Source organism: Falco cherrug, chromosome 13 (assembly GCF_023634085.1).
Source record: "Falco cherrug isolate bFalChe1 chromosome 13, bFalChe1.pri, whole genome shotgun sequence".
Taxonomy (NCBI): domain Eukaryota; kingdom Metazoa; phylum Chordata; class Aves; order Falconiformes; family Falconidae; genus Falco; species Falco cherrug.
Window position 1 is genome coordinate 14,065,901 of NC_073709.1, and position 13,344 is coordinate 14,079,244.

General features: G+C 38.3%; 1 protein-coding gene across 9 annotated transcripts in view; it reads left to right on the top strand.

Moving 5' to 3' along the window:
* Nucleotides 1-13,344, top strand: part of RASGRP3 (RAS guanyl releasing protein 3) — a 61,446-nt gene that overhangs the window by 27,136 nt on the left and 20,966 nt on the right. For all 9 annotated transcript variants that reach the window (XM_055726103.1, XM_055726098.1, XM_055726099.1 and 6 more), the window contains 8 exons: nt 3,350-3,540; nt 5,080-5,180; nt 5,781-5,845; nt 7,026-7,157; nt 8,442-8,589; nt 10,914-11,087; nt 11,500-11,616; nt 11,921-12,196. In XM_055726103.1, coding sequence (XP_055582078.1) covers nt 3,471-3,540; nt 5,080-5,180; nt 5,781-5,845; nt 7,026-7,157; nt 8,442-8,589; nt 10,914-11,087; nt 11,500-11,616; nt 11,921-12,196 — 1,083 coding nt within the window. In that variant the 5' untranslated portion in view covers nt 3,350-3,470. The remainder of the gene's footprint in view (nt 1-3,349; nt 3,541-5,079; nt 5,181-5,780; nt 5,846-7,025; nt 7,158-8,441; nt 8,590-10,913; nt 11,088-11,499; nt 11,617-11,920; nt 12,197-13,344) is intronic.

Below are 13,344 nucleotides of genomic sequence, written 5' to 3' on the forward strand. Positions count from 1 at the left end.
AGATGTTTCTGCTTCCTCCCAGGTGGGAAGTGTGCATCCCATAATGGTACCATTTCATGAAATAAAGCATTACATGCCTGATAGAATGACTTGGTTTGTTGTATCTATTACCTAAATGAAGGGGGTCCTTTAGACAAAGCTGTAGGCTTTGAAGGAGTGCTGAGGTCCATACTGATCAAATTCCTACTGCTGTAGCCTTCACCAATCCCTGACTATCACCAGGAAATCCCTTCCCAGCACGTGGCAGAATTTTTATAATCATTATAAGGCAGAAATTTATTTTTTTAGTTTCATTATACTATGCAATCACTTACTAACTGTGTGATGTCATTGAGTGAACTCTGTTTTTCTTACCCAGCTTTCCTGAATTCTCCTGAAACAGCTGGACAGCAATGAGATGTTTAGGTTGGAAAGCAACTGGGGGCAGAGTTTCTCAAGGTTATCTTTATTTGGAAGTGCAACTGTACCTTTGGCAATCATTTTTTTAATAGGAACCACTTATTTCATATAGAAAAGCTTTGCTATGATTTTATTTTCTTTTTGTGCTTCTCTTGCATTGAAACATTGACTATCAGAATATAATTTATTTATGTAGATTAAATTGATAGTTGTATTTTACTCCTCCATCTCTAGAGTCGGTGGTGTGGTTGGATACTATTGTGGCATGATCTAGAAAAGACATTTATTGTTCTAGTAGAACAGCAGTGCTTAATCACACAAATAATGATGTAATGGTGGTAGCTGGCATCTGCAGTTCAGAGATGTGATCCCAGGTTTTGGCTCCGCTGTGGATATGTGGCTTAGCCCCAGTCAGCCAGTTCTTCCTCCAGTGGAAACGTTTTACTCTTTTAGAAACGTTATGAGAATAAAACCCTTTAGTGGCCACATAGGCTGTTTGGGAGCATGTTACTGTAACATCAGGGTCTAGGTATCCACTAGTCAAGTAGTTGTCATATATTTTTTTTAAAAATTCCTGCAATTTTCCACAGAGCATTACTTGTTAGTTACTATATAGCTGCCTTTGAGCTGTTGCCAACAGAAGACACAGATGATGCTCTTCTATGCAGTATGCTACGAAGGACGGTAATACTAACAAAAAACTGAAAAGCCAGATCAAATCTTTTCCTTTGTACATTTCACGCTCAGCAATTTTCAAGGGATAGGCAGAAAATGCGCTGGCTTTTCTCAACTCTGTTTTTTAAAGAGCTGACTAAATAGTATTTTGAAATAGCCAATTTAAGATTTATTTCATTTTTCTCCTCTTGAAGAAAAAACTAAGTCAGATAAAGCTGGAAAAGCTATCTAGCTGTCTGTGAAAAATCAAGCTGGTAGTTGAAGCACGTAGAGAAGGATTTGGGGAAGGTCAAAAAGGACGAACATGCCCAAAGTTCTTTACTTCTATATATTTACTTACTTACAAAGGGATTCTAGCAAAAGTTAGATGCCAAAGTACAAAGTTGTGATCCTGAAGAACACAGCTCAGCTGCTGGCTAACTCTCAATGCAAGTAAACCAAGCAAGTGCTTTACTCGCTTTTCTTCACTTTAAATGTATAAACAGTTTTGGGAAGGAAGACTGAACCTAGGGTAACCCTGGCTCATGTGTGGCCTGACCAGCAGGTTGAAGAGCCATGTACCTCCCTGTATTCTCTCTCTGGTCCACTTCAGACAGCTTTGGGGTTTGTGTGATGGCACAGCTCCAGCAGGAAGCATTAAGGCTACCCAGGCTATCCCCAGAGCTGTTAGGATGCTTTTTGTGTTAATGCCAAGCATGGGTTCAAAGCCAAGGACCACTGTGTATCCACCTTCCCCTTTTTCTTGGGTGAGCGCTCTGACTGCTTACTGTTGTGTGAAGGGAATATTTTCCCCCAATTTGTTGCAAATAGGAGCTCTGCGTGAATCCTGGAAAAAACAGGCATGTGTTCCTTCAAAAGGGGGTTTTGCACCATCAAACAGAGGAAAGTGCTTTCTTCTGGCTAGGAGGAGGGCACTGGTGGGGCAGGATTGACTGCTTGCACCTCTCTGCTCAGCTTTCCTGTTGGCTGACCCAAGCTGCAGCATCGTGTGTGCACTGACAGTAAGCTGTGCTGATTTCTTGCAGGGCCCTTCTCTCAGCTTCAGGGAAAAGTGTGTCATGCCTAAATCCATTGTTGGATGGGACCAGAAAAAGCCTGGCTGTAGGAACCCATCTGAAAATAATAGTGTAGATTCATAGAATTGTTTAGGTTGGAAAAGACCTTTAAGATCATCAAGTCCAACTGTTAACCCAGCACTGCCAAGTCCACCACTAAACTTCATCCCTGTGTGTCAAGTGTCACATCTACAGGTCTTTTAAATTCCTCCAGGGATAGTGACTCAACCACTTCCCTGGGCAGCCTGTTCCAATGTTTGACAACCCTTTCAGCAGAGAAAAACTTTATATTTGTAGGCGAATTAAAGCAGTTATATGGTTCATCAGTGCTTTGCGCGATGAACATTAAATTATGTTACGTGCAAGAACCTTTGAAAAGAAATTTCCCAAAATTTTTTTTTTGCATTTTTTTGCTTCAAGGACTGTTTTAGCTCTACTCTTGTTTTTTTTTCTAGAAAAGTTGCTGGATTTACTTTGTAATTGTTTGTCACATTTCAAACACTAATGGTCAGGCAGTAGTGGGGCTTAGTCACACACAGACAATAAAATACTGATTTATTCTCTTCTTTAAATATAAGCTGGGAAATTATTTCCATTTTGTGCATCTTTTAGGTAAATGGATATGTGATAATTAAATGCATAGTAGATGTATGGTACAATTTAGAAGTTTCTCTATGTGTTCAGCTTTCCGTGAGTGTTCAGCTTCCATGAGAACATTTATTTAAAAACTGTAGAGACTGATCTTAAGGTTATTTGAAAAATTGCCTCCTAGTTTAATGTTTGCTGTGAACTTAATGAAACATTTTATGTGGTCTGTGCCAATTAAGACCATTAGCATTACCATGAACTGGTAAACTTAGGGGGAAAAATGGTTATGCTTAAAATCATAAAAGCAGGGTTATTAACAAAAAGTGACTTATCAAGTGTAAATAAAATGACCTGAACAAAATGTGCGTCATTGTACATGCGTGCCCTCATTTGCCATCTGGTTTCTGTTTTATGACCCTAGCTATGGATTTATTTTGTGCTAGTGGACAAACAATTGGACAACACTTTAAAAACTCGGGCTGGAATGTAGGGAAAGCTTATGGCAGTCTTTCACATGCTCCGTATTTTTCAGGGGAAAAAGTTTATAGAAAAGATGAGTTGAACTGTAAACATTGCACTATGATCAGTCTTCCATGTAGTCATATAATTATGATTTATTTTACTTTCTTCAGATTTTCCTTGAAGTCCAGCTAAGAATGCAACCAACAATAAAGTGAAAAAGCTGCACAGCTGAAGAAGCATCCTTCTACTTGGTGAAAATGTCTAATATTTTTTGACAACAATTAAAGGACAATGGGGTCAAACACGCTTGGGAAGGCTGCAACATTAGATGAGCTTTTGAACACTTGTATTGAAATGTTTGGTATGCTTTTTCAATAATTTACTTTGCTATTCTTGAAATCCATCTTATAATGTAATCCCTGCTGTTCTCTGATTTAGCCAGTCTTTCCCTTGGCAATCAACATTTCTGTTCTGTAAAATTTTCCATGTTTCATTTTGGCCCAGAATCACAGAGGCCAGAATTTTAAACACATGCATACTGTATTAAATTTTCTTAATACAGATACTGCACAATGGTGAGTATAGTGGTTTTTAAAATGCTGGCCTTCACCAAGAGAAGTGTTTAGTTGAATTATTCAAGGAGTTATTTCTGGCACTGATCTTTGTCTTGAGTGGTTGGTTACACAGCTGCATTTCTGACCAGTCCTTTTTTGGAAAGGTTTTCCAAATCATCATGCAATAATTGGCAAGAATATGACTTATAGTTCATGTAATCTTTTTACTCTTATTAAAATGTGATGTACCAGGTCTGAAGGAAAGAAGTGATGAAATGGGTCCTTGATCCATAACACCATTAATCACGACATGTGTCACGTTGCAGTCAGATGAGCTCATGGATGGGCTTAAATGCTTTGAAATTAACTAAGCTACATTTAGATTCTCTTGAAATGCAGGACAGCTTTTGATTGGAATGAGGTATTACATTTTTTTCCCTTGTGGACAGAAAGAAGTATCTAAAGGTAAGAGAGGTTAAATAATTGGGGGATGGACAGATCATGCCTACTGACTGTAGTGAATCCCCATATATTCATTTCTGTAGACCACTATCAAACCTGTTGTTCTAAAACCTAATGGAAGTATTAGCAGAGCCCATATACTTGTTGTCCGTTAGAAATCACGCCTCTCTTCCTTGTATACACACTCCTGCAAGTATAGTCCATGTGTGGTTCCCATTTCATACATGCATATCATGTACTGTCTTTTAAAATTAAGAGTGACAGACAGAGAATAACCTAAGGTTGCAGATGTTGAGGAAGACTGATGGTCAGCCAGCCTGCCAGGGAATAACTCTTTCCATGGTTTCAGTGACTACATTGCAAAGACACAAAGGTCTGTAAGGCAGCTGGAGATGGGACCCTGGGCACAGATGTGAGGTGCTGTTTTGACATTGAAATCCTTGAGGCAGTTCTGGTTTTTTTTTTTTAACCATCTGATAGTTAGCATAGAGATATAAAGCTGCAATAAAGCAAATACTGGAAGTGGTTGTACGTCAATTATCTTCCCGTCCTTTTGGTGAACTAATTTTGCATTTGTTCTTTGGATTACTGGCAGTCTCTTTGTATAATGTTTAGCATAGTGCCCATGCCACATTTTTGTAGCTATGGCCTGTTATCTATGCTGGTTTGGGGCGGGGGGGGGGGGGTCCCTTTAAATACCTAGCACTACAGTCTAGCAATTGTTACCATTAAAGGAGCATTTTTGTGCTTTGGTTTTGTTTCCTACTTATTTGGTAGATAATGAGCCAACATTTCCACCTTTGATCCTTCCTATCTGATACTCTCAATAAAAGCTCTTCTCTGTTCATGAATAACATGGGTAACTCATTGTTTCTCTTTTGCAGATGACAAAGGCAATCGGTGCTCCAGCCATTTGCCAAGAACCTTTCTTTTAATGCACCGGTGGTATCTGCCTTCCACAGAGCTGGCTGGCAAGCTGCTGTCCACATATCCTTTCACAAAGCCTTGCAAATCAACATTGCAACGTCAAAAGCAGATTGTTTCTGTGACTGCATGTAAAAATGTGTCAATTAGTGACAATGTTTAGAGGTGATTTTTTTTCAAACTAAAAGATGGGAGTCTGTGAGCTTCTTTATGCTACTGCTTGTGGACTTTTTCCATATGCACGAGCATACTGAGGCATACTTTGCATTAACTTCAAGTAAGTGGAAATATGCATCCAAGATAACTTTTCAAATGTATCCAGTGGGCTGGCCTATGACTACTATGAACTTCCAGTGGTAGCTAAGCACCTACATGTCATTTGTACCTCTTAAAGACTTCATAAGTATTATCATATTTGGTTAGACAGAGCTGGCAAGAAACTGTTCAGCAGAATATTCAGGGCAAAAAACGAAGTGGTAGCTAGGAAATGGTATTATTCCGCAAAGATGCTGTGAAAGTGAATGAAATATCAGAGCATACTGTGGTTATCTCTAGAAGAAAAGTTTAATACTGTTTTTTATTCAGCTGGTCTAGTGTCAGTCTCTTCTGTTGATAAAAACATTACAGAATCAAGGTACACAAAGCTTTCTTTAACTAGTGTACATATAGAGATGCCAGTGGGGAGAACTGCAATGAATTCAGATTAAAAATCTGCTATTTCATGAGGTAAGCATGCTTCTGGCCCTTTAAGGATTTTGGGTTTATGCTTTTGTGAATACTATCAATATAATTTCTTTTTGTGAAAAATTAAAACTAAACCATGGAAATAGAAAGCTTTTTCTTCCCCTCCCCCCCTTGATCTCCAGTTCATAGTGAACAGTGACTTTCTGTGCTTTGAAAACACTTAAATCGATCCACCCAGCCTTTAAGACACTTAACTGAATTGAGCTAAAAAGCTGATTGAAAACTTATTATGATTTACCCAGTGTTTGAGTGTGACACCCCTTAGAGGGAGACTAGTTCAGTGCCAGACAGAACAGAGTCACATTTTGCTTCAAGATGTAATCTAGTGTGGTAGAGGACAATTGTCTCTAGGCTGCTGGCTTCAGTCCACGCAATCCCTCCCTAATTTATGACGACAGGAGTGTGTTAGTGACGCCACAGCTATTACAGGTTGGGTATGTTCTAATCCTTCCACTGCCTGTCTCTGACCTTGTTTCTGTGGGAAAGCTTTCATGTGTCCTGTACAAGCTGTGCTTGTGTAGGAACATTTCCCCATAAAAGAGAAACCCCGATTTTTGAAGTTAACATGATATAACCTGCTTCCCTCAAACAAATGTTTTTTTCTTCCATCCTCTGGACTAAGCTATATTGCTGTGAAGAAAGGTGAAGGGGGTTATTGAAAGCAGGACTGATAAAGCCTTTTCCATACCCCCTTAAATAGCAGAGGAGACATCCCATTTACATGGTTATGGTGGTAGAACTGCCACTCAAATTCACATTTTTATTTTCATTGCAAAATCTGTTCTGAGCAGACAAAGTGTCTCGCATGGAAAAGGGCTAAGTGCAAGTGTCACCTGGGTGTCCTGGCATCATGAGTCAGGACACTGCATGTGCCTTTTGTGTGTCCCACCTAAGGCATCACTTTAATTTTGCATTTCACTAGAATGCTGCTGTGTGGTGGTGTGTTAACCAAAGGAAATCATATGATAAAGTGGCTTTTGCTACTTCAATGTCACAGATAATTACAGAAGCAATAGGTTGAGGTAGTCCACCCTCTCTGCCCAGTGGGTCTGAAATATTTGTAAGTCCTATTAAAAAAAAAAATTGTATGTACATATACGCAGCCACTGAATGTTATGCTTGAATCCCTGGGCATCTCTTAACCGCTGTCTGTGTATTTCAGATACTGGATTTTGGAATTTCCTGCAGAGTTTAATTTGGATCTTGGGCTGATTCGTTTGACTGAAGAGTTTCGAGAAGTAGCCAGCCAGCTTGGATATGAGGATCACATCCATCTCATTGATATCTCCAGCATGTAAGGGTGTCATGAGCATCAACTTCTTTCTCTTTGTCTCTGTAATAGCAGAATTCTAGTTCTGTGCAAAACATAAAAATATTAAGGGCCATCTTGATCTTGAGAGAGCAAAAAAGGAGTTACAGAAAGGTTATATTGTCTTCTAAACTTGAAGTTGTTATTAATTTGAAATTCTACTTGTAGTGTCACAGTAAAGAGAATATTCTTATCTGTATGTAGCTTTTTAATATTAATGGGGAAAAAATAATTTTCCTATCAAAGGTAGTGCCAATTATGTGATTAATATTACTTTTTTCCTGTAATTTTTCATATGGAATGACGAGCGATGCGGTGACTAGCTTGTTGTATACATCTTGCATTTTCACAGGGAGGCCTTTTTGTTGTGTCATCAGTAACCTGTTAATTTTTTCTAATGGCTTTCTGTGTACTTCTTTTCTGTGATTTAACTGGATAATCTTCACCATTCATATTTGTAGTTTTATTGCACCAAAACTGCTATTTCCTTGACATGCTGAAATGAAAGTTACCTTTTAAACATCACCAGACAGGTTCTTGTGTCTCACCTGATATTGTAGATTTTCTTAGGCATAGTGATTTTTCCTTAATTAAAAATGGCATAGTCACCTGGAAGAACAGCACTATTAATCTCAGCAAATGCTGCACGAAAAATAGCAGTGAAATCACGTGAATATTTAATCTTAAATCTTCATTTTAAAATATTGTTAGCAACCTCTTTCTGCTCTCTGAAGTGCTTTTACTGTATATGGATAGGAATTATTCCATTGCTTGTAAGCAAATGATTTGTCCTTTTTATCCACCAACTTCTTACTGTTTTGTTAGTTGTTTGACTGACTGTTTCTGTTATTCCATTATTTCATGGATCTGTGGTCTTACAGAATAATAATTAATCTTTGATGTTATGCAAGTCTTTTTTGGTTTTGGTTTTTTTTTTATTCTTTATCAGAATTTTGTGTGACCTGTTCTTGTATTTCCAAAACATTTTTTAATTATGGCTTCCTGTATCATACAGAAGACTATGTTATCCTTTTAGTTCTGATAGAAACCTGCCGTTATTTATCATCTGCAGTAGTGCCTCCAAAATTCTTATCTTCTGTTATGCTTGTGAACAGGTCTTACTCCAAGGGTTTGTTATGTGCTGGATGTCACAGATCAGAAAGTTCATGGTCTATCTCTTGGTAATTTCCTACTATGTGTGCAAACTGTGGGCTACACTCGCATATACCCAAACAGAATTGAGAATTTATACCTATTTTGCTGTTGCAGTCCTTCCTATGACTGGATGAGAAGAGTTACACAGAGGAAGAGGATTTCCAAGAAAGGAAAAGCCTGCCTGCTGTTTGACCATCTGGAGCCCATTGAGCTAGCTGAACATCTCACTTTTCTGGAGCATAAATCTTTTAGGAGAATTTCTGTAAGAAGCCTACAACTTTGTCACTTGCAATTAGGAGCCTGATTCATATGTTTTAACACTTAGGACTTTTTCCCCTCAACATTTCAGTGTAGTAAATCTTTATAATCCTTCATATAATGAGCATAGCCATGGCTGCACCAGCACTTCCTTTATCTTTTTCATGACTGATGCTTTTGGTGACAGAAGTTAATTTTGTGGAGAAATCCTGGGTAAAAATTACCACTAAATGCTACTGCTACCATGTGTTGCAGCAATTGATTAAACTAATATTAGTGTTCAAAATCTTCAGGGTTGGGGTTTTTTTCCTCTGAGGAAAATAATTACTTTTTAGTAAACATCAGTCTTTGCAATGAATAATTTTTGAAGAGACTGAAATATATATAGTCCTTCTATAGTCTCTGTTCGCTCCCCACCACTTCTTCAGAAACTGTCCTTTCATTTGCCAACTTAGGATCAGAAGATCACTCAGGTTGGAATGGATATCAGGAGGCCTCCAGGCCAACCCCCTGCCCAAAGCAAGGTCAGCTCTGGGACACACCATGTTCTTCAGGGACTTTGCCAGTTGGGTCTTGAAAACCTGCAAGAACAGGTTCTTGCCTGTGCAGAAGAATATTTTCTCCCATATTGGTTCTGTAGGAAACTCAGATACAGATGCTTCTTTTCACACAGTATTGTACAAGAACAAGAGGCAAAAATGGATGAAAATGAAAGTAGAAACTAAAGCAAAACAAATGAGTAACCCAAATGCCAAAAGAAATGCTGATTTCTGCTGGCAGATACCCATGTGAAAAGGTCGCATGATGCCACTGTATCTGGTGGCAAATTGAAGCAGTAAGGTCTCAAGATGACAAATTCTCTTCAGCAAAAAAAATTAGACTTTTAAAAAGTGTTTAGGAGCATGAAAGAAATCCAAACTAAGAAAAATATGTGAGTGAGTTTGTTTCAAAAGAGGAAGGAAAAAGAGATCAATGAGAGCTGAAACCAGTCTAAATAGAATCGCTTTTGATGTCATTTAATAACGTTCAAAGTTTTATAACTCTAGACTTCAAATCATGGGAAAACACCCTACTGTGATCTGTGTAATGCTAACCTCAAAGAAGGAGGGAGGGACAAGAAAAAAGGCATGGATTTCTGACTAGACTGAAGATACGTTTTAATTCCCTTTGAAATTCCAGGAGGAAAACTCAGACCTACAATGAATTTTTTTTTTCCTTCTTGTTCCTAATTTGTCTGTTAATTCTTCAGCTTGAATTTTGCTATTTCAGATGTTTCTCTGCAGCCAATTGCAGTTAATTAATCTTGTACTACTTGGTTTTTTCCAAGCTATGTAATTGTAGAAGACAATTAGGCTGAATCCTGGCTTTGGTTTTACCTATTTTGAAAAAATATGGGAGAGGAGAAAGGGCAGTGTTAACTATCACAGAAAATATTTAGAAGTATCTGAACACTGAAATACTGTTTATCTGCAGTTCTGAGACAGGCACCTGCTGTGTAAGAGTATATGCATCATACGGTTTTCTAGCAGGCAATTTTTGATCATCTTAGACCAAGACACCTGTGTTAGCTGGCATTGCTAGCAACTCCCTACACGAGCTGGAGTTACATCATAAGCTTCTGCAAATCTGTCTTTAAGGGACAGCTGGAAAATGTTTTCCAAACATTTAGGGAAATCTAATTCTTGCAAGCCGTAGCTCTCCCATGTAGAACCATGTCCATGAATACACAGGAATTGAACAATGACATCAAAAGGAGTAAGATTTATCAGAAGTAGCTCCTTGTGCGACAGAATTTTTTTACATAGGCGGAAGAAAATGAGTGCATAGTTAGCTTCTTGGGATGCAGTTCAAGCTCCTGTGAAAAGTAACAGAGCTCCTGTTGATTTCAGTGGGGCCAAGATTTCCCTCTTTACATCAACAATGGAGTTTGTCAGGAAATTGGAGTGGGATGAAAGCTCTTTGTTATATGCTTCTTGCTTGTAGCGCTAGATAATTCCTATAGAATATCGTGCCATGGGCATGTCAAGTAAAACTACACAGAATAAAATGTTGTAAGTGTTGATTAAATTACAGGACAGAAAATTCCATGGAAGTAGTAACCATGCTCATCATGCAAGCTCCTGCGTTAGCTGCCACACAACACTAAAGTTGACATTTAAGTAAAAAAAAAACAAAACAACCACCAAAAAAAAAAAAAGCAAAAACCAAACTTTTAAGAAAGAATTGATGTGCAGCACAAGGAGCTTTTAAAAGAAAAAAATGATCCAAGTTTCAATTTGACTCTGAAGTTGTCCACTCTTTTTACTGAAAATGTCTTTCCTCTATTAGTTCACCGACTACCAAAGCTATGTGATCCATGGCTGCTTGGAGAACAATCCTACTTTGGAGAGATCTATTGCTTTATTTAATGGTATCTCCAAATGGGTCCAGCTCATGGTTCTCAGCAAACCAACACCCCAGCAAAGGGCAGAAGTAATCACGAAGTTTATCAATGTTGCACAAGTAAGTCTTGCATATGAGTGTTTTTCTTCCAGTATAAAGCAATAATATTGAGATAGCAGTAAACAAACTGGGTGCTCTTTGGGCTGTTTCCTCAGTGAATAGTCTGTTCAGCACCGCTGCAGGCTATTTATTTATTCAGGTGTGGTATGTCTGTGTTTTTTAACTAGCAGACATAACTATAAAATAACTTTTCTTTGTTGTATTCTAGTTAGTAACTGTCACTATTGCATGTTTCTTCTGGAGCTAAGCTAATTAAAAAAAGACATGCTGAACTATTCTCGTATGTACCCTGGTTTAGTGATTTCTGTTTTAGCAGTGATAGGTTGTCTTCTGTAGCTTGTCGTGTGTGACACTGGATAGCTGCCACATGTGTTTCCTTGATTTTTAATTTTGCATGATCCATCTCCTGCAGAAGCTCCTTCACCTTCAGAACTTCAACACACTGATGGCAGTTGTGGGAGGACTAAGCCACAGCTCTATCTCTCGCCTGAAAGAAACTCATTCTCATCTGTCTTCAGAAGTCACAAAGGTAGGGTGGACTGCAAAATACAGAGATATTGAGCAGAACATCACCTCTTTGAGGTCTGACGGGTTCTGCAGTGCAGGTGTCTCACGAGCACAATACTTGGATCGTGGCAGGGCATCTAAAAGGCACTTTGGTGCATTCCTCTCAGTGGAGAAGGATCAGCTCACCAAGATCCTCTGCTTGATTGCCAGTGCCAGAGAGGAAATTAACACTGTCGACACCCTGACATGAGTTGTGCTCATGTAAAACAGATTAAGGAAATGCTATGAATGCTTTCACAGAGACTTGCTTCTGTGGCTGTTTCTAGGACTGGAATGAAATGACAGAGCTGGTCTCTTCCAATGGAAACTACTGCAACTACCGCAAGGCTTTTGCTGACTGTGTTGGCTTCAAAATTCCGATTTTAGGAGTTCATTTGAAAGACTTGATTGCTGTCCATGTCATTTTTCCCGACTGGATAGATGAGAACAAAGTTAACATAGTGAAAATGCAGCAGCTTTCCATCACCTTGAGTGAACTGGTTTCCTTGCAAACTGCCTCTCATCATTTAGAGCCTAATATGGATTTAATTAACCTGCTAACCGTAAGTATTGAGCATGTTTGAATTCTCTTCTGTTGTTCAGATGTTGAATGTCAGTAGGAATATTCCTATCTATAGAGATAAGTGCACATTGTTATTTTGTAGAAGAAAAGGGAGAGAATACAAAACTGAAACAAGTTCACATAAGGTGTGAATGAAGTCAAAGAGAGTTTCATTATTGTAGTATGTGATAGCTGGAAGCAGCAACAGGATATCAACTGATATCAATTAGTTATTTTAAGGATGACAGAAAGAGGGTTGTATTTGTGTTAGGAAAAGTAAAAAATAAGCACTGACTGCTTAGAATTGAGGCTTATGTCTCTTGCACAAATTTCAGGTAGCATGTGGACATGGACACACAAGTGAAATTCCAGCTTGAGCATCACTCTGTTCTTGCTCCCCTGTTCTTTGTGTGCAACACAGTATTCTTCCTATCCAGTAAATAAAAATGCTCTTGAATGATGTTAAACAGCCCCTGCCATCCTTGCTCTTTCCCCCTTCCTTTCCCCTTGGTAGTGGCTACATTTTGTGTGCAAGTTTCAAAGCTCTCCAAAATTACAGATAAGGATTTGAATACCCCATTTCAAACCAAATGAAAGTGATATTTCAAAAAGACTGAAAAAAACCCCATTTTTTTAAAAAGCTGCAACTGACAATGCTAAAAGGAATTAATTTTCAGTTTCCTTTTTAATATGTAGACAATGCATGTAATTTTAAAAAATACTACACTTTATTTCAAAACACACTGAAGCATGGAGCCTGAACCACCAGGCCAGATCCTGTTTCTATTGAACCGTGATCATTTTAGCACTGATCTCAGCTGCAGCAGCGTTTGACCCAGCACCACAGTTTGTTCAGGTCATGGGCAAACCCCAGTATCTTGGAATTAAAGATAGAACCTGTGAAACTTGGAAAAAAAAAAAAAAGGCTTTTTTTTTTTTTTTTTTTTATAAAACAGTTGCTGTTGCAAGTAAATAGAAGTCACCTACTCATCTGAGAGTAGTCTGAAACTTGTCATGTTAGGTAAAGGACTCTCTTAATATGTAATTTTATGCTGTTTCTGTTCTTGTTTTTTAACTTTGTATTTCAGATCTCTAATCTGGACTGAAAGAGAATCTCTTTGCTCTCCTTAATAGAATTATTTTTAAAAT